Below are 27,329 nucleotides of genomic sequence, written 5' to 3' on the forward strand. Positions count from 1 at the left end.
CAGGGACCTGGCAGGGATATAAATGAATGAAGCTGGTTGGATTGAATATAGCAGGAAGTGGTGGAGAACTAGATGAACTGGAGAGGTTGTGCCCTATCTAAATTTCTAAAAATTAAAAAACAACATTCTGTGCAATGGACAACATGTGTAAGCTAAGTTCAGCCCCCAGGTCTCTTGTTGATGACCTGTGCTTTAAAGGTATACTCTCTCTTTGGTTAGTGAATATACCAAACCCTGCCCTTGGTATGTCTTTTGAGTTTTCTCACTGTGGGTTAGATACTAAAAGCTTCACCAACTCATGGTGCGGGGTGAACACTAGACCCTGAACTGCAGGGTCCCACCAAGGCACTGCTGGCATAAGGCCCACCTTGAGCCAGCCTCCTTTTTTGACCTTTATCTTAAATCTGAACATCTGCTATTGTCTGAGAGTAGCCCTGACCTCTTTCCCTTCCCTTGTAAGCTTTCTAGCTTGTTTCCAGCTCTGTTGTGTCTTTTTGGAAGAGCAGCCTGGTGCTGTCTGGGAACATGAGCTGCACAGGGCTCAAGGAGACAAGGATGCTGGCTACAACACCACAACTGGTCTAGAGGTCTGGACCAGTTGGGAACAGAAAACAAAACTCCCTTTGCATGGGAGTTGACCCTTGAATATAGGTGTCACCACCTGAATGGTGGGACCATATCTTTTCTGAGGGATGGAAGTGATCTGGGCCACATCAGGTCTGTGATTTCTGCTCCCAGCCCAAACTCACACTGGACTGCCCTGTTGGATGGCTTCATTAAACTAGAGAACAAAGAGGGAGAGCAGCCCTGAGCACAGTTGCCAAGGCAACTTCCTTCCCTCAGGAGCCTGGCAACAGTGGCAGCCTACTTCACCAGGGCTTTGCCTCACCCACAGCCCCTTGTTGTCTCCATGAGCAGTTGAAATCAAATCCTTGAGGCAAAGCCCTCGAACATGCTTTACCTGACTATATGGCTGAGGTTCCCAACTCAGTGTGCCAGGTTTCTGCAAGACACTGTGTGCTGTATATCTATTCACGGTTCTGAGAAGTTTATGAGAATCAGATTCCATGTGTGTGGGCCCCATACTTGTGTGGTCAGGAAAACATGCTCACAAACTGGGCTTAGTGTCTGAATAAAGGCATCATTGCTAAAATGAAAACCAGAGGGGGAGACAGAAAACAATTTGAACAGAAGTTGTTTATTTTAAGAAGACACAAACAGCTCTAGCTATATAAAGAATACAATTCAATTGCTGGTAGCAAGCCAGTAAGAAATGGTTTTGTTAAAAAAAAAAAGAAAGAAAGAAAGAAAAGAAAAAAAGAAAGACTAGAAAAACCCTTTGTAATATCACCCCACAGAGGGCTCCCTTCCATTTTGTGTTGGAATTATAGAAAGACTGGGATTCCAATCCTTCTTGGTTTCCATTGCTTCTTGAATTTTTTCCATGGACACATTCTCATCACTGAAGGGGTTACCTTATTTCTGCCTTCCAGTTTAGGATATTGGTTTGTAAATTCCAGTCTTCCTTATTTTCCTTAAGTGCATTGTTGGCACTCAGTGAAAATTGAACCGTAGTGCTAACTTCACAAAAGTCCATCTCCTGACTGTGCATAATAGGACTAGTCAATCCTCTTTCCTCATTTTGCTTTTGGCAAGTGTGGCACTTTTGCTGCCTTAGCGTCAAAGGCACAAGCCTGGCTCCCTTCCTAAACTTGGGAATCCTAAACAAAAGGCAGAAAGAAACTGTTTCATGGATGCTTTCAAATCAGAAAATCCTGAAAGTAACTCATGTCTCTGACTTTCTAAAATTTAGATTTCAGTGAGTAGGTAGATCTCTGGGCTCAAATGACAAATGGTCAGTTAAAGATCCTAAGAAGCAATTTGCTTAGATAGAAAAATCTGATGCCTGAGAGGTATGGCTGAGTGACCGAGTCCTTAATGAATGAAAGTCATAGCTCTCTGTGTATTGGCCTGTTTAGAACTGCCACAGAAGAGTTTCTTCAAATGGCTTCTTGGGAGAAGCCAGCACAAGCCAGTGGAAAAGACAAAAAAAAAAAAGGAAATGCCTCAGGAGCCCCGACAATCCCCTTCTCCTTGACTAGCCCCATCAGACCTGGACCTAGACCAGAGAACTGCTGTGAGCAGTGGATGGGGCATGTGTGCACATGTGTATGTGTATGAGATACATACATTAGGGAATGGGGACTTCACAGTCAGCTGGTGAAACTACACAGGCATATACCTTGTCATTCACTCATATCTCCTCATGTTTATATGAGCAAATATGAACATGTGACTCTGAGCTTTAGACCTCCAAGTAATAGCATTAGAGATAGAGACGGAGCAAGATGGAGAAAGATGTGGAGGAGCTTTAAGAAATCCTTTTAGAGGTGCAGGAAACAGGAAGTGGCAGTGTGTTGAATACCTGCTGATATGGTGCTGCCCAGGGCATCCCAAGGAGCCCATACCTGGGGGCAGGGACCCAGGAAGCAGGAGGTTTTGGCAGGAAAAGCTGAAGACACAGAATACCTTCTGTAACTCATTGTTTTTCTTGCTGGGGCCGAGTCTAGAACAGGTCCAAATCACATTAGAAAATGGGCATGTGGACATTCAGAGTTTTAAAACTAGTCATTGGAACCAAGAGAGCTGGGGATTTTCTTAGGGGATTGTACATTAGACTAGAGTCTCAGGGCCTGAGCTACCAGACTCTCCAGGGACAGCCCTAAACTTGTGATGGCAGTATGAGGCAGAGTGACAGATGAACCACAGTTTGGGGGTAAGGATGGGACAAAAGAAATAGTAAAGCTCAGAAATCCATGCTTCCCTGCCAACTTACCTTAGACTTGTAGAAGCAGAGGCACATTGGCTAACCTGGATAAGAGAGCTAGAGAAAGCAATGAAGGTTCCTACACTGAGATAGTCAGTGAGAATGATAGATAGATAGGTAGATAGATAGATAGATAGATAGATAGATGATAGATAGACAGATCATAAGGGGTACCCTATTGAAGAGTAATGGTTGGCATAAGCAGCTGTTCTCCACCCACCTCTGTGAAGAGTTGTCTGACAGTGCAGGACATGGGAAGTCAGTGAGCCATATTATGCAGTACACAAAGTACACAAACCAGTGATCACATGGGACAGGTCACAGAAATGCCAGTCTCAGAGGACAGTATGGACCAAGGCTCAGAAAACTATGACAAGTAGGCCAAATCCAGCCTGTGGCTTTTATGGCCCAAGAGCGAATAATTGTATTTACATTTTTAAGGTCTAAAAACACCTTTTGAAAGGTCAAACACCAAAAAAGAATTTTCTACTGAGGCCATAGTGGCCCACAAAGCTTAAAATAGTTACTATCTGGCCCTTTACAAAAATACTTTATCAACTCCTGGTCTAATGATGGGGAAAATACCACCACCCTCTGAGCATTCCTGAAAAGGGAAACCAAAAAGATCCAGGAGAATAAAAGGGAACAATGGCAATTACTGGAAATACCACTCCATACGACTAAGACAGCCCTAAAGGGCCACTGCCTGCAACACCACAGAATAATGAGGTATGCATGAAAGATGGAGGGAAACTCAAGAATAGCTAAAGAGAGAATTAGACTAATGAGTACTAGGCAAAGAATGTTCTGGAAAAGAGACTGCATGCAGAACTTAGTATGGTTAGAGAATTCTGTTATTGTCTGATAAGACGAAGATAGAATTTGAGCCCAGGGATTGACAAAATATCAAGCTAGGTGAAGTTTCTAGGACACAACTAAGTATCTCATGAGCATGTAACAGTCTGAAAGTCTCATACAATTTAAGAAGGGAAAGATAAAGTAGATTCTAGGAGAGCCTATATTGGCTTCGTCTACTTTAAATAAACACCAGTTACAAAAGTTCACGCTAAAAGAAGTAGAGGCTTTTAAGAGACAGTGACAAGAGAATTCTTTGTTTTTCAAAAGAAATCACCCAAAGATTCCCTTACATAGAAAGCTTCTCTCCTAAAAATGGAATTTGATGCAAAAAATTCATTTTTCAAATAACTTTTAAGGAAAACATCCATTGTACAAAGTAGAACACATATGTTGAATTTGGAGGAAAATTAATGTTTCTAAACTGAAAATCAGATTTATCTTTGAATTTATGAACTAAAGAACTCTTGATCATTTTCATATATATATATATATATATATATATATATATGAAATATCTGAGAAACACATGTGTCACAAAAGCAGAAGCCAGCTGTAAGTCTTCTATAAATGTAGTGCTTTAAAATGAAAAAACACTGAACCCAAAGGCAGGAGACCTGAGATTGAAGCCGGGATCTGCCACTGTGTGACCTTGGATGAGTTATTTAACCTTTCTGGGCCTCAGTTCCTCATCTTTAAAATGAGAAGTTGGTCCCTTTGAGCTCTAGTATTCCATGACTACAGATAAATATAGAAATAAGATAAATACAACAATCTAGAAATAAGAAATATTCCCCAAAGTAAGATTTGGAGCCAGTAGAAAAAAGTAGCAATGAAATATAATAAAAAGAATAAAATTTTAACTACTAGCCAGAGTAAATATATCTCATTTAAAAATTAATGAAAGATTTGCAATTTACAATTGATCAGGAGAGATAAGAACATACATATTGATATTTCTTCACCATCATACATACAGAGGAGGAAATGAATTTGGGGTGACTTGTACAATCAGCACAATGCTGTGTTTGCATGCATAACATTCTATAAAATTGGACATTAGAAAAGCTTAACACCACGTAAGGAATAAATTTCTATAAAGCTTGGCATTAAAGAGAGGCTAAGAGGAGTTAACTGGTTGTTCCAGTTCATAGTTTGTTTGGGGATTTGTTGATATCAAATTCTGCTATTTAGGCAAAATCTTAAAATCTAATATACTTCTGCCAGAGCCCTTCTAGAGAACAGCAAGTAGCTGATTCAAACTGATGATTTATTAACACCATACAACAACATGACAATATATATCACTTAGCCAGAGACTGATCACTGTAATGATAGCAGAAATGATGGGAAGGTTGTAATCATTTGGAGAGTTGTGACTGTAGTGATCCAGGAGCTTGAAGAAGTAACATCACTAGAAGAGACACACGTGCATGCGCACGTGCCCACACGCACCCCCCACCCCCACATACATTCCAGGGCTGCTGCTGCTGCTGCTGCTGCTGCTGCTAATAGTCCTGGTACCATACTTTGAGAGGCACTGGTTTAGATTCAGGGCTTCACTGAACAAAAGATATACCTATTTCACACAACCCATTATCTATGCAAACTCCTTTTTGCTAAACACATTAAAAATTCTCAAATGCGTGCCTATAATCATTTACTATTGTATTCCTCTGTAAATCTGTTTCCAAGTCTTTTAAAACTTTTTCAATTTAATGTCATTGTTTAAATAATTATAATTTTTCCTGCCCTTTGACAAAGGCAGCTGTTTGTACCTCTTTCCCTCTCTCTTGTTCGCTTAAATCCCTTATTACTTATAGCTGAAATACATACAAAGGGTTTTGGGGGGAATCTTGTCTCATTCTCACACCAAGCTTGAAGTGATAGCACAAAACATAGATGGCGGGGAGCAGAGGCTCATGTTCAGTAAACTTGTATCTCCAATAAGTTTAATAGTCACCACCGATACTGGACTGACATTGATTGGACAATATTGGACACTTTCACCTTTCACAAACAGGACATATCTTCACAAACTCTTCAAATCCTTTTTTTTTTACTCAAATGATAAATATCATTAATTCCATTTGTGTAAAAATGTTAATGTACAATATGAATTATCTAGGCCTTTTTAGTGGCTTTTAGTAGCATTTCTGAGAGTCCCTTGGTTGTAGCCATTTTGAACAACACTGGATATGAAGACAATTGAATCGACTATCAGTAATTTACTATAATAATTCCAGGAGATTAATGTATTTGTCATATTCTGGAGTTAGCTGTCAGGGAATTTGGCCTTTCCATGGTGAAAAAAAAACAACACTTCTGCAACTAATTGGTGCCTATAATTCTACAAGTAGAATTTCATTCCTTTGGCATAGGTTTTTTCCCCTGTTAAACTGCAAACAACCTTCAAAAGAGGTAGCATTGAGCCTTATAATCTCAAAGTAAGGGAATTTACCCCTTTCCTGAGAGCACACTTTTCTTAGCTAGGAAGAGAACAAACTAGGAGGCACTCAGAAGAGTTGGTGCTGGGAAGAAGGTCTGGGAAGAATGGAGCAGAAAGAGGAGACCAACGATCCCTATGACCAGACCTCCAACTCATTCAGTATTTTGCTGATGGGCTATCCTGCCGGCATCCCTTACTAAAATGGGTACTAACTTGCCACTTGGAGCAGGTTACTTAGAAAGCAACCATGTTTTCTGATAATAATGAAGATTCTTTGATAGACATAGGCATACAAAAGTTTAGAGTAGTGGAAAAACAGATGGCAACAAAAACATCTGGTACAACAACAGGTGGGGAGTTACCCTCAAGTCAGAAGAACCATAGTTGCTCTTAGGAGGAAGATAAACTGATAGTACTTTATGGAGTGCAAACCACAGAGCCAGGACAAGGGTAAGGCACTTGCACAGCCCTGAGAGTGGGCGCCTTCTTAAATTTTGCACCCCACATGCCTCACTTACCTCACTCCAGGCCTGGCCCTGGCAAATCATATTAAATTGAAAGCTCACCATTGTGTGCTGCTTGGTGCTGCTGAAAGGCTGCACTTGGTGCTGCTGAAAGGCTGCACTGGTGAGGAAAAGAGCACTGACCATGAGCTCATCTTTTTAGAGAAGAGAGCATTTATGAGGAAGAAGGCAGATGCGTGGACAGATCTGCTCAGACTGATAGGTATAGTGGGACCGCAACCCAAACCGTGTTGTCTAGAGTTAAAATGGATGTCTGGTAACATGCTTGTTGAATCTCCTCTGTCTTTGCACATTCAAGGTGATGTTTCCAGATCAATTGGTCAGTATGCGGTCATTAAGCTAACATGAATTAATTTGATGCCTTGCTCTTGCCTCCTTCAAGGGTGAGCTGTCAACTATGGCTGCAGTTCACAGGGATTGTGGCTAAGGGGCAAGCTGGTGCCAGGTGGAAGTCTCAGGAGAGAGACTGAGGCAGGCAAAGGAGAGGAGACATCAGCAAAGCTTCTTGTTATGCTGAGAATGACTTGCTCTCTAGCCTCAGCATCTGAACCACAAATATGTAATGAATACCCACCAAGAGCAAAGCACTCTTAACTACCGATTAACCTCTCCTAGGAATGACTTCCTGCACTCCTGACCGGACTACCTGCTGCTATTGGTTGGAATCAGAGGAAACAAAGGGACAGAAACAACTTGAATGGAAGCTGGCCTCCTGGGGCCAACTTCATGTCACTTGCACCTCTTCTGTATTCCACCTTCAGAAATTGTTATCATTATTACTTATAATAGTAATAGTGGCAGTAGTAGGTTCTCTGAAAGCCTTTTTGGAGGGGCTCTCAGCCTCTCTTCTCCAGTATCAGCAGAGTAGGTGAAGAAGGCAGCAAATACTGTCGTTTGTGCCTGGGTGGGAGAAAGAGTTGGTGTTATGATAATCAAGGGAGGAGAGAGGTTGAGTGTTACGAGTAGGAAAGATGTTCACTGTTATGTTCATTGATGACTGGTAGAAATCAAACAGTTTGGTTGTTGTTTGCTGGGAAGTAGGTCCACCTCTTGCAAAACATTAAATGAATATTTCTTGTCCTCCATGTTACCTCTAACCACACAATCTCTGCCTGAAATCCTCATGTGCTAATGAGAACACCACTGGGTATTTGAGGGTCACAGTGATGATGATGTTTTCAAAATTCCAGGCATACAGAGTGTTGTAGAGGAAAGTAAGACTCAAGGTAATTGAAAAATATACAGGTATCTGGGTATTCAGCTTAGAATCTTTTGGGGAAACCATCAGAGGTAGCAAGGTGAGGGGAGAGGCAAACCCCACTTGAAGTAGCAAACAAGAAGCTTCCAGAAAAATCAGCAGAAGTAATAAGTCCTATACTGTGTGAGTCTCATACTTAGCTTTAGAGTTCAGCTATTATTAATGGTTCCCAAGGAGAATGACCTGGCTGCCTTTTACCTCTGTTAGGCAAAAGCACAAACTCTCCTTCATTTTCCTACTGAGCAAGATGTTTATGTCTTTTGGAATTCTGAGTCTGGGACAGACAAGTGCGGCATTCATATATAAACTAAGGCCAGAAATGACTCTACTTTATTTCAGGTAAAACCCCTGAAATTAGGTCAGGTTTTTAAACCAAATAATTTGAATACCTTAAAAAACACCTGGAATTTTGCCGTTTATTATTTTAAGTGGCTTCTGTCTAAATCAGGGGAAAGTGCTGATTGCAAGGAAGTAGGTGGGGCTAGCCTGTACTCAGAAGTCTAGAATTCAGAACTGTACCAACCAAGGGCCTAGGCCTAGGGCTTCTGTGTGAGAGGTTTAAATCTTCTCAGCACTCAGTGTGGTTTTTCAGGTGCTCTGTCCCCTGGAGTGTGGGCAGTTGTGTTAAGAGCTTGCTTCTCATTGGTGAGTAACATGGCCTATCAAAATCAAGATCTGCTTGTCTCTGGGGCAGTTTCTGCTTCTTCCAGGAGGCTGACCAATGAATCTATTGGATGGAGGGGGGTGAAGGAGGAAGGGGTTGGGGAACTCTCTTCGTGGAACAGTCTACAATTGCACGTGGCTTCTTTTTCCCTAAGAGATGGTGGACAATTACCCCTCCATTACTGGTCAGCCAGTTTTCTTTATTCAATGCTTTGTCTGTTCCCCCCCCCCCCAGAAACCAGACATATGAAAATCCAATGAATCACTGCACTTGCTTTGCTTAGGAAATTGAACTGACAAGAACAGTTAGTGCCTATAAGCTTTGAGGTGGGGCAGGAGGGATCCCAATGATTGTTCCGAGGCTCCATCAGCAACCCATTTACCCAGTTCTTACCCTCTGTCCCCACATGGTTAACAGAAAGTTTGTCAAACAGCATAAGCTAAATGGCAAAAAGTATGCCTTTTGGGGTGTGTGTTATGGGCCATAGCAATTTGCAAGTCTGCCTTTTAGATTCTGGATATATCCTTTTAGTCTATATGTTCTTAGTTTTAGACCATCATAAGACTTCCTTTAAACAAAACAAAACCAACCACAAACCACACTTACTTTCTCTCCTCCTTGAGCCTTTCATGATGCTGTTCCTTTAGCTAATTACTTCCTGTAATGAATGTTATATGCAAATGATATGAGAGTTCTTCGAATGCAGCATAAGCTGGGCACAGATCCTACCTATCAATGTTGACAGACACTTACAGGATCTGAAGGCGCTAGTGCGAGTCCCCTTGGCAAGATCAGAGTGAACAAATGACTGCCTTGTTTTTTGGCCAAGCTTGGTTCATCCAAAGCAACTTGATCCTGACCTTTTCAAGCTAAGGGGTTGTGGGGAGGATCTCTATGTTGTTGAAACTCATCACCCTGATCACCGTGTAGACAATCAAACTGCAAAAGGCATGAAGTTCAGGACAGAGTAACATTCATATTTTTCACAAAAGCCATACAATCAACCCCATGCCGAAATAAGTGCACACCTGCAAACCTCTAGAAGGAGGGAGCTACACCATGGTTGAAGAGGCATCAGAGTCTTTCTGTTTTTCCACAAAGTCAGCAAGACCTCACCAGGAAAATGTATCATCAGCAGTGGCTCCCCAGGTCCCCAGGTTTGGCAGCCCTCAGTCTGCTCTCACACTGTGCCCCTCAGTGCCAGGAGCCATGGACGGAGCAGCTGATCATTGTTTTAAAAGATGGCACATGTGTCCTTGTATCTGAGAATTTCTTCTTAGTGCATACCACTGGCGGGAAATAAGGAGAAGATCCGTAGTCAGTAATGGCAAGATGTTAAGTATGAAACCGTAAAATGTCTGAACATGATTAAAGTGCCTGATGACTTTAGTTCTAGATAAAGTGGTCTCTCTCCTGCTGTCCAAAATGTGAATTAAAGTAAAAGAAGTGTAGGCTCTTTTGATATGTTCATGGTTTCTTTTTAAAAACTTTTCTCTTCCCCCTTTTCTACTCAAGTTTAGTACCCCACTTGATCACTCAAGGCTTAGGTACTGGAGCTATCGGTGGTGTCGTAGTCTTTTGAAAACTGTGCGATAATTCTCCGAGCCAGTGGATTAGTGGTCTTCAGCAGTTCGGCTGCTGAGGGGCGGGACCTTGGAGTTGCCTTACTTCCCTTCTTCTGTAGCAAGGCCTTGAAATCATCATTTCTGCCAGCATCTAGGCTGGCACTGCCGCTTGACCCTGCAGAGGCAGCTGACTCACTAATTGGAGAATCAGCTGTGTTCCTTATTGGTGAGTAGGAGCTCGGTCTGCTGCCTCCAGCAAAGGCTTCCCCAGGCTCCTTCCAGCCAAGAAGCTTTCTTTTGGACCTAAGTAAGAGAAAGTTTGCTTGGAGTGAATTCACGGGGCAGGCATTTCCTAAGGCTTCACATAAGTTCATATATGCCAGTGACGTGATCTGGGAACTTCCATGCAGCAGCCTTGCAAGCAGTTGCACTCCCCACCTTTCTCTCGCTCCACTAAGTCCTTGGGCTCCCTTGTCTGGTCCCTCTCCCTATACTCCTTTCAGTGCCTGCAGCTGGAGTCATTGGCCTGAGCCTGTAGGCTCGGTCCTGCCCAGCTCTTAGGAATGAAGAAGAATTTAAGGAGTCAAGCTCAGTGACTGATCAAGACAGCCTGGGAACTGACCTTTCTCAAAACTGGTGCTCTAGCTCCAATAACGGGCTATTTCCAGTTTCCTCCTCACTGAGTCCTGCTTTGTGCCCCTGTCCAATAACTGGGTCCCCATCTGGTCCCCCCTTCACCTAAATTCCTGCTCTGATACTTGGCCTGGTGCCCCACTTTACTTCTTGATAAGATTTTTTGTGTGCAAAGAATTCTGTAAAGGGTTAAATGTCTCCAACTGTAGACAAAGCTGTGAGAAAGCAGATGGAGCCACAATAGGCTGAGCAGTTGCTAGGAGACGAGGGGCCTCTCACTTGGCACCTGGTCCTCCCTTCCCCGCCCCTCCTCCACTTCACCCAAAGATGTCAGTGAATTGGCGATGTGAGGCCCTGTACTGCTTTCACATATGTGGATATCTGAACTTGTCTCCAGTTTCAATTCTAATGGCTGCTTAGAGAGAGCAGTTTGTCTTTTGGTATAGAAAGGGAAGGCAATTACAATAGGAATTAAGGTAATTGGTCCAGACCTGTGTATCACAGTAAATAAATCTTCAGTTGTGCGTGAAGCCACAAACACGTCATCATCATCTTCTGCAATCCATTCAGCTGTTTTATCACTGATAACACTTTTCTCTTCAGTGCTGGGTTCCATGGAACTCCCTAGGTATAAGAACCAGAAGGAATTACTTTGACTACAAGAGTAGGGACAAAGCACATTCTCATCTGTATTTCATCTGATGTTCAAAGCAACTCTGGAAGAGCAGCAGGGTGGAGACTCTTAATGTCTCCATTCTACAAAGGAACATGATGTTCAGAGGTTAGTGATTTGATCAAGGTGGACTGAGTGCTGAAGATCAGCCTGGGTCCCTGCTCTCTCATACCTCTTCTGTTACAATGGGCTGCTTGAGCATTCTCTTGTTTTAAATAGGTCCTTTTTAAAAATCAAAGAGCTGAGAGAAATCTAAAGCAGTGACTCAACCAGTGGGTGGGAGTGGTACCTACCTGAATTTCAGAGTGAGTCTGAGGGGTTTGAGGAAGAAATTCTAACATTATCTCTGACTTTGTTTTGTTTGAATGTTCTAGTCACAATGATCTAATTTATATTGAAAGTCCAAATCAGCTTAAGGAAGGCTGTAAGATTTTAACGTTTGGCCCTGGCTAGTGTGGATCAGTGGACTGAGTGCTAGCCTGGAAACCAAAGGGTCACTGGTTTGATTCCCACTCAAGGCACAAGCCTGGGTTGCAGGCCAGGTACAGAGTGGGGTGTGTGTGAGAGGCAACCACACACTGATATTTTTCTCCCTCTCTTTCTCCCTCCCTTCCCCTCTCTACAAATAAATAAATAAAATAACAACAAAAAAGATTTTTATGCTTGGTGTTGAGAGTTCAAAAAAGGAAGAGAAACATGGACGAACCTGGAAAACATTATGCTTAGTGAAGCAAGCCAGCCACAGAAAGACAAATAGTGTATGATTCCACTTACATGAAGTCCCGAGAGGAGTCAGATTCAAAGACAGAAAGCAGAATGGTGGTTGCTAGGGCTGAGGGGAGGGGGCAATGGGGAGTTAATGTTTAATGGGTGCAGACTTCCATTTTGCAAGATGAAGAGTTCTGGAGATGAATGGTGGTGATGGATATATCAGAGTGTGAGTATACTTAACACTACTGAACTGTACATGTAAAATTGGTTAACGTGGTACAGTTTATGTTATGTGTATTTTGCCACAATGAGAACAAAAAGAGACAAGGAAGAAACCCCAAAAGGATGAGAAATATTATCTAACTTAATCTTATTGTTCCAGAAAGAGCTAACCACCTAAGAAAGTGGGCTCCTTTTCTTGTCGAAAGCCTGCTGCTGGTAATGCATTCCATTGCTTCAGAAGCCTGCAAGCCCACCATGTCACTTGAACTCAGCCTGGGAGGGTGCCCAGTCTTATGCATGAAACTAAACTCAGTGTGGCTAGTGCAAAGCACTGTACAGTAAAGGGGAGAGAGAGAGAGAGAAAGAGAGAGATCGTTCCTGGGGCACAGGAAGCATGCCTGACTAGGTAAATGGGCTCCTTAAGTCCTAGGATGCTAAGACCTAGTTTCATTTCATTACCTTGGCACTGGGGGTTCCAGGGTACACTGGCTCAAACTGAGCCTTGGAGATCTGTCCCTGGGTTCCAATCCCAAGGGCAGTGAGGCCTATTTAGAGTAACCCAAACCCTCAAGATATGTCTTTACTGACTTGGTCATCCCGGGGCCATGATCATGGGGCACTGGCTTCTGTCTCTGGCACTCCATTCTCAGCCTCATCTCTCCTGGGATTGAAAGGAAAAGCCAGCAGATAGTTTACTAACCCAGAGGGTTTGCCTCCCTTTCACCATCAGCATGTGGTATTGTAGTGGTCCTTGTATCAGGGGATTGCAGGTGGTCGCTGGTTGGGGGACACTTGGCATCTTCCTCCAGGGTGATGATGGGGCTGACAGGCAGCCTTGGTTCAGCCCCATAGGCCTCCATGTGAGCTGTAGGTGAAGTTAGAGGCAGGTAGAGAATGCTGGGCTTTTTTGGTACAGGAGGTGGAATCTTGCCTTTTTTCTTCTCAGCTTGTTCCTGGCTCTGGAAGCTAATTCTTTCAGGCAGAGCTCTCATCTTGGGGCCTGCATCCTCTGTGCTTCCCTGGGGAGGTTGCTGTGTTCCTGAGCAGAAGGCACCAGAGGAACTGGCAAAACGTGTGAAAACAACAGATGATGATGCTGTTGACTCCCCTGGACTTCTGGCCTCAGGGAAGCTGAAAGACTTTGGTTTCTGTACCACGGTGTAGATGTCTGGAGGGAGTGGCCTCATGTGTTGAACTGAGCTCTTAGGGGTCATAGCCAATGTAGGTGAAGTGAGAGGGTGCTCCTCAGGGACAGATGGTGGCTTATGGACCAAGCTTGGAGGCCTTCGGGCCAGTGGGGGTTTCTCAGCTATGGGAGGTTTCATCTTTCTCTCTGGCAAGGCAAAGACTTCTCCTCCCGATTCCTCAGCATAGTCAGGGCTCTCGATGTCATCTTCTGGCTCAGATTTGCTGACTGACCTCAGGCGAACAGAACGTAGGTCAGACTGAGTAACCATAGGCATGATTGGCTGATTGGGACTAGTTTTCTGGAGCAGCTTGGCCCCAAAATTTGTATCTGAGTGATGCCGGCTCACCTTGGTTTTGCTTCGGATAGAGATACTCATCCCAGACAGATCCAGGTAGGTAGACGAGGTCAATGGGAGGTCAAATGATAGTCGTGACTTGGAAATTTTTTCCATTGGTGATGTTGGGGGTAGTGATGACTTCCTCTCAGGTACCACTGGACGCACCCGACCACTGCCACTCGGAGGCGGCAAGTGGCCCAAGGTCAAGGACATGGAGACAGTGGGTGTTGGTGTCTCTGACTGACTGGAGTATCCACTGGAGGGTGACATCAACCCAGTGGGTCTCCCTGGGGAGGGTACCTCCCTGGCCTCTACCTCGATGGAGAGTTGTGAAGGTGTCGTAGCTCTGGAGGTGGAAGGGGAGGCAAGAGACTCTGAGCTGCCCTGAACTGGAGTACACTCAATGACCGTGGTACCAGTGGCAGTGCTGGAGCTGGACAAGGACTGGTAGGTGTCACCAGATTTCCAGTCAGTAAGATACCAATGGTGGGAGAATTGTGTACCTTCTGGGTCTTTGAAGGTAGGCACGGCTGGGTGACTCTGGGATGAGTGATGTCCTTGGTGTTCCAAGGAGAGGCAAAGGCTTCTGGGCCTCTGATCCTTGGGTAGTGCGGACCCACCTTCTGGCTCATCTTTGACCAGCGAGACACTGCGCATTGGTGGGGAAGGCTTCTTTTTGGCCTTCTTGAGTGAGATACTCTTGGATCTCTGCCTTCTATGCTGGGCCTCCTGTTGGGAACTAAGGGAGGCAATGTTGTCAGCACTGTTACTGCCCTCGGAACTTGTACTAGCATAAGGCAGGGCGCAGGCTTCACTGGACTTCTGCTCCTCATTGTAGTCCACATCTGTGGTGCCTGAGTCTGTGGGCACAGACAGTGACCGCTCCCGGAACCTGCTGGCCCCACCTGGGCCTGTCTCCAGTCTTGAGGTACCACCACCAGTCAGAAGGCCAATCTTGAAGGGTCGCTCCGATATTTGCCTTCGTTGCATAGGGTGTTCAGAATAGCCAGCTGATCCACTGCATCCTGCTGGGTTATCACGAATGACAAAGACAGTGGCAGCCTCCTTAGGAACCAGAGGTGGCAGTGTGTGCACAGAAACCCATGCATTCCCAGAGGAAGGATGTTTTCCATTTTCATTGACTTGATTGCTCTGACTTGTGGCACTCGGAGTCATATAGGTAAAAGCATCTCCCTTCCAGGAAGCAGAGAATGTAGATTCTGTTGGTCCATTGCAAGAACTGGGGACACTATACACCATTCCCACGCTTTCCATGCCAGGAGGCTTGGTGCCACCACGCACCTGGAGAGGTTCTTCCAGATCACTAGAAGGATTTCTCAGTGCTGGTGAGCTGAGATTTGGGAAGCGAACTTCCTGACTGATTGCGACTCTTCCATGAACACCTTCTGGAACAGAATGACTGTGCTTGATGTCTGAGCTGGTGGAGCGAGCCACCCTGCCTGTGGGGCTGTTGCTGTGACCTGGAGGAGGGAAACACAGAACATTAGTGGTGCAACCAGGAATCACCCAGCAGCTCCTGTGATGTCAGCACCAAGTTTTTGCCAAGAAGCATTTGCCAACAACTTGGGCAGAATTCCTTGGTTCTTCCTTTCCATAGACAAGAATGCACGGGAAGTTGGGTCCTCACCCATCACAACACGGTGAGTCACGGGGTGCCCTTGAATTATCCAAATGGCTGCCAAGGACTTTCCAGCTTTGATTATTCCTTTTGGATCTGAAGTGGCAGGTGGGGACTACCTTGCGTTTTTCCTGGGCTTTCACCACAGGCTCATGAAACTGTCACAGACCTCAGTGTTCACTTCTCCTAAGATGAAAGCAGAGACTTTTGAACTATAAAAGACAGCACTGTATGACTTTCAGCTCCAACAATGAATTTGGAGTATGCCATAGCTGGAAAGCACAGAGTGTAGTTGCATTTTTGGCACCTGTCACTTTTTAGTTTTGCCACATGACGACTTAAGATAAGCCACGGATGTGAGGGAACCATTCCGATATTCAAAATCCCCCAAGATTTCTCATACCCACAACAGTTATCACTGTTCTGTCATCATTACTATTGCTACTACTGCTGTGATAAAATTTATAGTAACAGGCACCATCTGCTGAATGCACACTATGTACCAGGCACATGGTAGGCAAATTATATACAATAACTACAATCCTTATGACAACTCCACTAGGTTGGTGTCATTATCCCCAATTTATAGTTGAAAAAGCTGAGGCTGAGAGGGGTTCTTTAACTTGCCCAAGGCCTCATGGTTAAGAAATGGAGAGCCTGGGTTTGCATCCACCTCTCTGGTCTGTGCTCTTTGGATGGCATTCATTTAACAGCAGTAATGGTTCTGTTAAGATGGTGCTTTTAATGATAATTCCCCCTGTACCTACTTGGGTAAACTTGACATAGATGGTTATGTTCCATTTATAATGGTAAACAATAATATAATAAATTTATAGCCTGGGAGACCTGCTCTTCATGTTTGGTTGCTCCCCTTGACCAAAGGCCCTTGGTTGTCTTTACTGGAGACCTGGCCCACAACCCAGGCATGTGCCCTGACTGGGAATCAAACCAGCAGCCCTTTGGTTCACAAGCCAGTGCTCAGTCCACTGAGCCACACCAGCCAGGGTCCCCTGGTTGTCTCTAATTACCACATTGACTTTTTCAGAATATCCAAAGCCCACCCCCTCAAATTATTCCTGTTCCCCATCACCACAATATAACCCAGGTGGCAGGATTGGAGGAAGTGAGCAAGGGGAAGGGTCTGGGGTATCAGCTGTAGTGGGGTCACCTTGGTCTCGCTGGGAAAAGTTAGAGAATCCAATAATGGTCCGCCTCCGCCTCAGGGTGGACTTGGGGTTCACGGCTGTCTCTGTATTAAACAATGAATGTCGCAAACTTGCGTGTTTATCAAACTGCTGCCCTGTAGCCAAAATAAAGACACTTGGGTGCATCTTGGTTTTTGTTTACGGTATAGTGGAAATGGGCCTGAGGCAAAGAGAAGGGATGATGGCAGTAGCGATGAGCATGAACAGCATCCAGGCAGGTGGCCCTTCTTCCACATCCCTCCCAACATGACCCTAGATACCCAGAGTCCCAAGACATACATGCTGGCTTTCATAGGCCACACCCAGGGTCACCTGTGAGTATTAAGTGGCTGAGAGCCATGGTTTTCAATCCTGGCTACATGTGGAAATAAACCAGGCAGCTTCTGAAACTCCAATACCTGGATCCCAGCCCAGAACATTTAACTCTTTGGGAGAAGGCCCAGGTAGAAGCTATTTCTCAAACTCCCCAGGTGGTTGATTATTAAGATGTACAGCTTGAGGCGGGAACCACTACTACAGAGAAACAGGTTGAGACTAGAGGTCACTTGATTATAATCTTTTCTTAAAGAAAGCCTTTATGTGGGCCAGAGGACAGTGTCTCCAAGAAGCTGCTTTACCTCTCCCCACTATCCAGGAAGCTGCCTGACAGTCTGTCCTCCAGCCACCTTTGATTGCATTTTGGTGGTGACTGAGATCTATTTCTCCTAAAGCACCGGGTCAGTCTTTGTTCCTGTGGCATTGCTGGGCCAGGGACAGGGTGAGATGAGGGGTGAGGTCCGCTGCTCCCCTCACCATCTCTCATTCAACAGTTGTCTAACCAAACCCTCTCCTCTCTGCCTCACAGCAAGGGGCTCTGTGGACAAAGTTTAGGGCCAGCCTTATTGCAAGTAAGATAGAAGTCTAGAAACAAAGTGTCCACCATCACTTTGTGAGTCTCTGTTCTGAGCTCTCACTCCTTTTTATACATCTCCCTAGGCTGTTGGCTCTATTTCTTGCCTCTGATTTCCTGCGATGACACCACTGGCACTGGATGACCCTATATCCAGGGAACGTCACTACGTGTGGCCAGAGCTGTCCTCTTCCTCTTCATCAACTTTTCCCAGCATATCACAGGCCAATGTGGCCCACAGGGTGCCTCTGGTCCCTTTGGGTTGTGAAGTCTTTATTTCACCAGATCGCTGACCATAACTTCTTCTGAAGAAGCCATAACCAACCTTCCTCCTCTTTCACTTACAGCCAGTGGAATGTGGAGCACAAATTAATAATGTGTGTGGTATAAGTGTCCCATATCCCCAAAGTCATGTCCAGCTGAGCTCACACATCATGTTTCCCACTCTCAAGGTAGTACTGGACCCCTCTTTGGTGTTTTTGGCCTTGGCCTCTTTCTGTTACTTCCCTTATCAAATACTTGCCATGCCAGCTGAGGAGGCCCACCTTACTAGAAGATCAAGTGTCAACTTAAAGTGCCATAGGCCTGTGGCCCATGCCCTGAGTATGAGCGTCCCTTTTACCACAAGCATTCTGAACTGCACACTTTCCCTCAGAGTTCTATCCAGTCATGGCTTCTGGCACAAGAAATTTTCTTTCCCCAACCCAAATGTAACTCAAACACTTCAAATTTCCATAGATGCTGCAAAGAGCATACAAGTTCATAAAGTTTCAGAGTTTTCTGTTAGGATCAACTTGCAGTTAATGTGGTAGTGCCAATAGAGGGTGAAGAAAGAACAGCCAGAGCACCCTCTTCTGCATGCCTCTGTTCCCTGGCGAGAGCTGTGACCTTGACAGTGCAGGGCGAGCCAATAGCAAAGAAAGTCTCGCACCCTCCCCCAGCACCCAGTGCATTTGGAGAGGATGGTCTGTAGTTGGCATGGAAGGAAGCAAACAGAAGTGGGGCTAAGCAACTCTACCAGAGATGTTGATGGGCACAATGTCAGACTGCGTGGAGCAAGGCTGAAGCCACCGCTTCTCCTCTAGGATGGGCAGAGGGAAGGGGCTATTCCAGGCAACTTGCTTGTCGGCCGTGGTAGACAGGCTCAGGGAGGCCTCAGGGGCCCTCACACCCTGGGTGGTAGTTTCATCCTCGTTCAGCTGCTGTTTTGTAGGCTGTTGGGAAAGAAGGTGATGGAAAGGGTGTGCTCCTGGCTTGTCTAAGCAGGGTGGTTGGAGGCTTTGTCTGGGAGGCAGGAAAACACGGACAGGCTGCCAGGCCAGACACCTGCTATGCAGGGCCCATCTCAGACAGGCCTCAGGGCAGCTTGCTGGTGAGCAGAGGGGAGCAGCAGCTTCCAGTGGATAATGTAAGCAGCTCAAGTCCCCCTATTGATGGGTGCAGGGTGAGCTCTGCATGCTGGCTGTCCCAGGCAGGGGACTAGGCGACTCACCATCAAGACAAACTCCAGACGCCTGGCAGACTGGGGCCTTGGGCTAGGGGTGGGCTCAGGGGCCTCATCAGCAGAGCGGAAGGTCTGCCCCAGCAGTCTGGCCTCCGAGTACTGTTCCTCATATTCTTCTGAAAAACAGCACAGTGGATACACACTCTAGGGGGCCATGGCCAAGTGCTGGGCAGGGGAGGGACCATGAGCCAGGGCTCCTGCTCTAGCTGCCAGGCCTGACTTGCATGGTTTCTTTAAGATATTTCCTGGCATCTGAGCCTCTGGATTTGTAAATGGGAGAATGCCTACTCCCCAGGGCTATGAGAGCCAAAAAGAAAAGGGAACCAATAAATTTGAGTTGTGCTGGTCCTGGGACTCTAAGCCTTTGCTTCAGTGGCCCCCACTGTGCTCAACTTGGAGAAGAGGCTCAGGACACAGACACCTTTTGCTACTTTATGCCCTAAGGTCCTCTCTTTGAAGCCCTGCAGCTTTTCAGGTTTTCTGCAGCCCTATATGGGAAATGACCTGTGTGAAGCATGGAGAGACTTGTATTGGGAAGTCCAATGTGCAGTCCTCCCTTGGATGTCAAGAACTCTTGCTCGAGATTCCAAGGGCCTGGCTTCCTGCACCTTAGTCCCACTGTAGGTAGTGACAGGTCCAGGGGAGCTTAGGTGAAGGAGAAGGAAGTCAGAGAAAGTGGCAGGGGAGGAAGGAGAAGTTCAGGGGCGTTGTCAAGGAGTAAGAAGGATGCACGAGATTTGAACTGGTTTCATTTAAGTGATAAATTCAAAAGTGAGGGAATCCAATGAAATGAAGGAAGTGAGAGTCAAGAATTAACAGGCAGGGAGTCAAGAGTTGCCTCAAAGGTTGTCTGATTCAATACCTCATTCTAGGCACAGACTTTCCTCTCAGCAGCCCCTCAATGTACCTCCTCAGACTCCAAACATAGTGGCAGAGAAGGGGAGGCAGCTTTCCTCCCAAGGCCACTGATTCCATCCAAGGACAGTTGGGACTGTCAGGTGTCAGGAAAGTTCTTCCTTATCTTGAGGTGAAATCTGCCTCCCTCTAAATTTCCACCCACTAGTCCTAATCCTGCCTGTGATGACAACACAGAACACACTGATTCTCTTACAGCACAGTAGCTCCTCTCTTATCTGAACACAAAGCTCATGGTGTCTCTTGGAACCTTGCTGCTCAAAAGTCACCACTGCCTTGGCAAGGAGGTGGGGGTTATGGCTGTAGTCCAATTGAGTGGCTATCTGCCATTTTCTATTCTCCACCAGTGTTAATCCTCATTGGCATGAATAAATGAGAGCTGATGTCTTTTCATGTTTAATTTAATGTTCACTTAAGATATGTCTACTGAGCACATCTGGATCTTGGGGATCCAGCCCTGTGCCAGGTGCTTCTGGAAACCTAAGAGATATGGTTCTTTACATTGACAAGCTCAGGCTGGTTAGGCAGACAAAGTATATATCCAAGGCTAATAGACAAATGAGTAAATGAATGAACAGATGAAAGAAAGAGTAGTTCAGAACTGTACAAGTCCTCTTGAACTGGATGGTACAAAGTGCCTCATATGAGTGCTTATGGAGGGAGGGAATGGTGCAAAGTACAGAACTCATGTTAAAAGTGTTCTTGGATGAGGCAAGAATTGAACTTAAAAGAAAGTGTAGGGATCAGAATGGGATAGAGAAAGGGCTTCTAGGCTTGGAAAAGAGGTCTGAATGAGATGAGAGGGCCTGAAGGGGGTATAGAGCTTGTGACTTAGCATTGAGGTTTTATGTATAATATTGTATTGAGATATAACTTACCTATGGTAAAGTGCATGAATTGTAAGTGTATAGTTCAGTGAATTTTGACATATACATTCCCCCTTGTAACCCCCACCCAGGTATTTACAGCAGTCCAGTAGTCCACCTCATAGGTCTGAGCTTTAATACCATGTATGGTGGATAAATCCCTCTGGCCAACGTGTATAGTTTTCCTATTGGAAGGTTTTATCAGGAATTATCTTGCTGTTTTTCTTTTCTTTTGTATTAACTTTAGTATTGTGTTTAGCTCAGCCCATGTTCCAAACAACATGTACTGGGAGTTGATGTTACATCTCATCAGGGTGTCTCTAGCAGCAAGATACTCTTGCTAAGCAATTTATTTTGACTCTATTTTTAATTCTGACAAAAGTGTGCCATGTGGGGAATTCCCATTTTAAAGATGACTGATTAACTAGAAGCTGAGAGAGGGTGTGTATCTGCATAATGTCACACAGCTAGGTAGGTTATGATTTGAATTAGATTCTAGCTCTGTCTGCTTTCCAAGTCTGGTTTTCCTCCTCTGCCGGTGGGTGCAGTGTGACCGCTCAGGCACTCCGACTGGGCTGTTTCTCTGGGTGGGGAGCACCCAGCTTTGCTGCACTATGACCTCAACGACACTGGGCTAGGAATTGGGGATGAACTGAGTGCAGTAGCTACCCAGGAGACACGTGGACAAGGTTAATGCAAGAGTAGAGTGAGTGAAGCCCAGAGGAGAAGATCTGCAGGTGCCTTTTTTGGCTGAGTGACAGCATTCCAAAGGCATGCATGGGTGATGTGGCAAGAGAAGGTCTGGAAGGCTTGTGGGTGACACTGTAGGAGTCTCTCTCATCCAGCTGTCTGGAAATGGTTTGACCCATTGCCCTGTTTCAGTTTCTGTCCTTTTCCCCTCATGGAGTATGGAACTGAAAAAAAAAAAAAAGGAGGGGGTGGTAAACACCATAGAAATAGGACCTTTTAGAATTGTGAGTCAAGAAGGCAAAAGATGGAAAATGTGTGCTTTGTTTTTCAATGGGTTTTACAGTGTTCTCTCTTTTTCTCTCGCTGGTCCCTGTCCTCTCTTCTGTGCCTCCCTCCAGCCACTGCACATCTGGCCTATGGGGTCAGGCCGCAGCCCCGCTCCCTCTCGGTACCTTGCAACAGGCTCTGGAGATTAAGCTGCGCCTCTCGAAGCAGCTCCTCTACACTCGGGGGCCTGCCCGAGGAGAGGAACACGTTCACTGGCTGTCGCCATGACGACCTCGAGTGGGCAGTCGCTGTCGCATTTTCCCGACCCGAGTTAGCTGCAGCTAGGGAAGGAGAGAGTCAGTGAGAGGCTCAGTCGAGGGGTGGGCGCGGCGGCCACTGGGCGCCCGCGGTTCCCGAAGTCCCGCCCCTGCTGGGGTGGGGAGGCGGGGCGAGGCTGTGCTTAAAAGGCGGGGATCCCGCAGCCGCAACATTTTTCCTCGAGAGATCCTGCAGCAGTCTGCTCTATCCCGGTCTGCCTGGGGGCTGCTGTCTTTGCCACCCGCGACTTCCAACTTCCGCTCAGCGCCTCTCAGCTCCCGCCGCTGCCCGCCCTCTGCGATCCCTGGGACGAGGTAACGCGCCCCGGGCCCAGCCTCTGGGCCCAGCCTCCGGGCCTTGTGCTTGGAGCTCCCGCCCTCCCTCCTCTCCTCGGTGGGTGTGGCTCGGCCTACCCTGCGCTCCCCGCAACACTTCGCTCCCCTCTGGGGCCCCACTGCATTTCGGCCTCCTTTCACGGCCCCTAGCTCGGCACCCCCACCCCAAGCCCCGACCCTGCCCGCGGACCCAGGGTCCGGGGTGAGTCCAGATGTCCGAGCCATCAGGAAATCTCAATAGCCTACGCATGGCGAACGTGGCCCTGCGCGAGGAATTAAATGCCCTTCGCGGGGAGAATGCCAATTTGGGCCTTCAGCTAGGAAGAGCCCTGGCGGAGGTGAATTCCTTGCGGGGCAATGTCTCCAGCTACATCCGCTGGCCAGTGCCCGTCCTTGCAGAGGAGAACTTTGAGTTCCCGCTCAACGAAATAGACTCCTTGCCCGAGGGTGAAATGCCCTTCACACGCTGGCCTCCCCCACGCACCGAGCCCGAGTGCGCCCCGGAGGAGCTGTTGGTCAGTGGGACCCAGGACTGTGGTACCTCTGAGGGCCAGGTCGACCCTCCCTCGCAGCCCAGCCCACCCCCGCCGGCACTGCCCCCTCCGGCCTCCAAGGAGCCGCCCGTGCAGCCTCCTATGCCATCTCTGGAGCGGCCTGAGCTAGAGCTCTTTTCAGGCGACCCGGTCTACCTGCCTGAATTCCTGATGCGGTTAGAGACCTTCATAGCCGACCATGAGGATCATTTCCCCGGGGGTGCCGAGCGGGTGGCTTTTTTGATCTCCTTTTTCACTGGTGACGCCAAGGACTGGGCCGTCTCAGTCACCCAGGAAGGAAGCCCCCTGCATGCCAACTTCCCACGCTTCCTGGATGAAATCCGTAAGAAATTCTGTGGCCCCATCCCCCCAAGTGTGGCGAAAAAGGCCATTCGCAAGCTCAAGCAGGGAGACTGTACCCTGGGCAGCTATGCAGATGCTTTTCAGTTCCTGGCCCAATTCTTGTCTTGGGATGACTGTCGCCTTCAAAACCAGTTCCTCAAAGGCCTGTCAGAATTCTTCCGCAAGGAGCTCTTATGGTCAACTGAAATGGCCGACCTGGACGAGCTGATTCTCGAATGTGTGGAGATAGAAAGGAAAGTGCGTGTCCCCAAGCCAATCCCGCTCCCTGGGGTTCGCAATATCTTCTTCCCTTTTGCTGCAGACCCTAATGTCGAGGGCAGTGGAGAAGAAGAGCGCTACAGTGAGGATGAAGATGCAGAGGTGCGCAGGCGCAGGCTTCACGACAAGGACCAGTGGAGGCGTGCGAGAGCTATTCAGCAAGAGATAAGGGAACAGGAGGAGGAGAAGAGGAAGAAGGAGGAAGAGATGAAGAAGAAGGAGGAGGAGATGAAACAGAAACGGGAGGAGGAGGACGACGACGACGAGGATGAGATTGTGGTGGTGGATGTTGTGGACGAGGAAGAGGAGGAGATGAGGAAGAAGAATGAGGATGAGAAAAAGGATGAGGATAAGGGCCAGGAACCAGGGCAGGAACCAGAGCAGGAGCCAGAACAGGAGGAAGAGACCGAGGATGAAGCCCAGGATGATGACCTAGATGAGCTGATGGAGGTAGAGCCAACCTATGCCAATGCTTCATCCCAGACTACTGGCTACTATCACGAAAATTTCCTAGATACATCACCTCCAATAATACAGCCCAGCAGACGGAGGAACCAGAATCGAGTCCCACTGCTGGAGGGCCTTCCAGGTACCAATTCGCCTTTCTACAGTTCACCACCCCTGATTCGCCGAGCAGGTCGCTTGGGGCAACGCCATACTCGAAGACGGCCTCCAGTGCTATTTCGCCTCACTCCAAGACAGGCGGGGCACCGGGCTTCACGTGGCCGAATTCGCGTGTGAGTGCTGGGGTGAGATGGCCACCTGGAACACACCCTTCTACTGCGTTCCCTGCCCCTGCTATTGCTGCCACATCTGCCCCATTTGCTGACCAGTACCTAAGGGAGTTCCAAACCTGAAAAACCTAAAGAAGACCTGTAGAACTCCAGACCATCTTGCAGCCCTGACCAGGGAGTGACATGTGCTCAACCAAAGCCACCTGGGAAAGGAGGGGTCAGCGATAGCTGTCCTCTTGACTGGGTACTCTGCTCAGTCCTGCCACAAGCTAGCAACCAGGTTTCTGGGCCTATTCCTATAAATGAACTGGTCACCCCCTCGTTATTTCCCTTCTAGTTGTTCCTAACCCTGTGTCCTATGCTTTTATCCACTCTGACTGGCTCACCAGGACTTCACCTGATGGCTCACTGCTCTGCCCCAATGAGCAAAAGGACAGGCTACACTGAACTCCTAATGCCACTAATTATTAGACATAATGGATGGAGAGCAGGATGCTATCAAGAAATGTGCCTAGAAGCCTACACTTCCTTCAGCCTCCAGCAGAAGGGCCCTAAAGATGACCCTACATCTAGCCCAGTGAGGGTGGGCAAAGCTGCATGTCAAAGGGACAATTTGACTGAGGTTTGCCCTTGACTGACTGAGCAAGCTAGTTCCACCCTCACACAGACTACTACATCAGGGCCCTTGAACCAGCTTGCCAAATCTGGAGCCCTCTCCTCTTATCACACTGCCCTTCTGGGCATCCCCGCTGGACAGAGCCTAGTGTTACCACTTCCTTTGATGCTTCCTGAAAGATGGGGAGGAGGAAGAGGAAGAGGACCAAAAAGAAGCAGCAACAACTCAGTTTGACATTGTGAGGAGTGACCGTTTCCTTAGGGATGGCGGTCTCCTCCCTGGGCTGGGTCTTGGATGGCAGCACCCAGCCAAAGGTCTTTGCAGGAGACTTGCCATGCTTGGGGGTTCACAGAGGCCTAATTGGCCTTTCCTACCTGGACCAACAAGGAGAGAAAGGGCCCAAGCCCTGCTCTTTAACTTCAATTTAAAAAGTTCCTTAGTTGTCAGAAGGGACAGGAAGTTTCTCTCTACAGAGACTGCAGCCTCACAGCTGAGACATCCTCAGGTCTCTCCCATGGGTGGGAAGCCATGGCCTGATGCTGGGTTTCAATGAGATGGTAAGGCTTGACAGGGTGACAGCGTCCTAGTAACTAACTCCTGGGACTTCTGGGTACAAACCTCAGGACCCTTATAGCGAGTCCTGCTGCTTGCCATGGGTCCAGAAACCACTGCTTGTGAAGTGAAAAGGACATACTATGTCATTGACCACAGAATGCCAGCCAAACCCACTGCTGGCCTGAACTGCCCCTGACACTGAGCCACCTGCACAGTGCCTGGCAGCTGGGCAAGTGTAGCCAAGGTGTCTGTGGCCAGAGGGAAGGAGGCATAGTAAATTAAGCCTGTGTTCTTCACTGGAGTCCAATAGATAACCTCAGCCCAGACTTAGGGTTTTGAGCCTCCTGGAAGCAAGAGGAAGGAGCTGGAGGAAGAGGAGTCACAAACAAACCCAGTTCATCTGCTGGCTGGTTGCTGGTGAGATCTATTCATCAGTGGGAGGTAAGAAGCCCTTTTGTTTATCATGCATTTCTCAGCTGGGGATCAGTGGAGCTGGGTTCCTATAACCTGTTGCTACCTTTTCAAAAGGCCTCCCCCTCCTCCAAAGAGAAAAGTGATGCCTAATCATTACAGACAATTTGGACAACAGAGAAAACTATAAGCACAAAAAACCACCCAAACATTCAGAAACCCAGCACACAGAGGCAAGTATTATTAGCACTTAGCTGCCTTTCTTTCTAGTGTGTTCTCAGTGCATCTTGTCAAAGCTGAGATCATCTTGCAAGCTCTTGATCAGCAGGATTTAAAATGGCTGCCACCTGTGCAGTCAGGCGTACTGAATAATTGAAGTATTCTCTTAATTCTTTGGACATTTTAGTTGCCTGTTTTCCCCGCCCCCATCCCCACCAGTGCAGGAATGAACAACACTGTAAAGAAAATTTTGTCTGTTTTCCAGCTATTTTTCCAGGAGAGAGTGCCAGAAGGGGAAGTGCTGTTCTTTGAGGCTGTGAACCCTATTTGCTGATGGTCAACATACTGGCCCTGCTGCCCATGTCCCTGCTGGAGAAGTGCAAAGGACAGGTGCCTTGCACCCCCACTTCCAGGGACCCCTCAGCACAGGCCCTGCCTGTTTCCGTGGTGCTTCCATTCTGAGACCTTGTAGCCTCAGCCAGGGAAAAAGTGGGTGAGCAGTGAGCTGGTTCCTGGCCCTCTGGTGGCAGGGGGGCCTGGGCTTCCCTTTGATCCTTTTCCCCTGCTTTCCCAGATCTTCAATATTTGTTGTGATGTAACAGCTGCAAGAGCTATAAGAGGAACTATGGGCTTTGGGAACTTTCTTGGGCTGAAAGAGGGACGGGGTGGGGGGATGCATGCAGGGGTATGGAGGCAGCCCAAGGATTCCCAAAGACTCGGGAGGAAACCCGTTGGAAATAAATGTTATTGTTATTGTGTTATTGTTGCATTATTGTGATGTGAAGATAAATTCTGTACGCTAAAGCTTTCTCCTCAATAAAAATATAAAGGGTGTGTAAAGAATGTATCTGTCTGGGTTACTGAGCAAGCACAGATGGATATAAACAGTAGGCATTAGGTACTTCCCAGGCACTTTACCTGAAGCAACGCTAGCCTGAAGGCGTGCAATCCTCAGAGGAGGAAACTAAGGCTCACTGAGGCCCAAAGGACTTACTAGAGTCCTATTCATTTGTGTCGAAAGGAAGCGGAGGGACTAGGCATCTTAAAAAAGTATTAGTTCTCTGCTTACTGGAATATAAAGGTATAAATGCCCCAGCCATACCAT

General features: G+C 47.0%; 2 protein-coding genes across 4 annotated transcripts; one reads left to right on the plus strand and one right to left on the minus strand.

Annotated features, from left to right (window-relative positions):
- Positions 1–1,178: 1,178 nt before the first annotated feature.
- On the minus strand, positions 1,179–22,373 carry NHSL2 (NHS like 2). The gene is made up of 8 exons (XM_037058029.1): positions 22,280–22,373; positions 22,068–22,223; positions 19,133–19,260; positions 18,659–18,854; positions 16,715–16,846; positions 13,082–15,388; positions 11,267–11,399; positions 1,179–10,445 (listed from the first exon to the last, which is right to left on the minus strand). Exons 1-8 carry the CDS (start codon positions 22,371–22,373, stop codon positions 10,121–10,123), a joined length of 3,471 nt encoding a protein of 1,156 aa, XP_036913924.1. The 3' UTR covers positions 1,179–10,120.
- Positions 22,214–27,080, plus strand: RTL5 (retrotransposon Gag like 5). Of its 3 annotated transcripts, none has more exons than XM_037057774.1 (2): positions 22,214–26,035; positions 26,490–27,080. In XM_037057774.1, exon 1 carries the CDS (start codon positions 22,748–22,750, stop codon positions 24,428–24,430), a length of 1,683 nt encoding a protein of 560 aa, XP_036913669.1. In that variant the 5' UTR covers positions 22,214–22,747; the 3' UTR covers positions 24,431–26,035; positions 26,490–27,080. The 3 variants fall into 3 exon arrangements, with proteins under 3 accessions (XP_036913669.1, XP_036913687.1, XP_036913678.1); XM_037057792.1 differs by having other exon boundaries at positions 22,214–25,596; XM_037057783.1 differs by lacking the exon at positions 26,490–27,080 and adding an exon at positions 26,123–26,238.
- Positions 27,081–27,329: the final 249 nt, after the last annotated feature.

This window comes from Sturnira hondurensis, unplaced genomic scaffold, assembly GCF_014824575.4.
Source record: "Sturnira hondurensis isolate 20B ecotype Veracruz unplaced genomic scaffold, ASM1482457v3 Scaffold0000982, whole genome shotgun sequence".
NCBI lineage: Eukaryota > Metazoa > Chordata > Mammalia > Chiroptera > Phyllostomidae > Sturnira > Sturnira hondurensis.

Excerpts from the sequence above, each read along its gene's own strand:
- NHSL2 (XM_037058029.1), bottom strand. The coding sequence starts at position 22,373 with ATGTTGCGGCTGCGGGATCCCCGCCTTTTAAGCACAGCCTCGCCCCGC. Across the intron at positions 22,224-22,279 it reads TCGGGAACCGCGGGCGCCCA|CTGCAGCTAACTCGGGTCGG; the intron begins GTGGCCGCCGCG and ends CTCCTTCCCTAG. Across the intron at positions 16,847-18,658 it reads TGTGCCCATCAACATCTCTG|GGCAGCAGTTTGATAAACAC; the intron begins GTAGAGTTGCTT and ends TTTTGGCTACAG.
- RTL5 (XM_037057774.1), top strand. The coding sequence starts at position 22,748 with ATGTCCGAGCCATCAGGAAATCTCAATAGCCTACGCATGGCGAACGTG.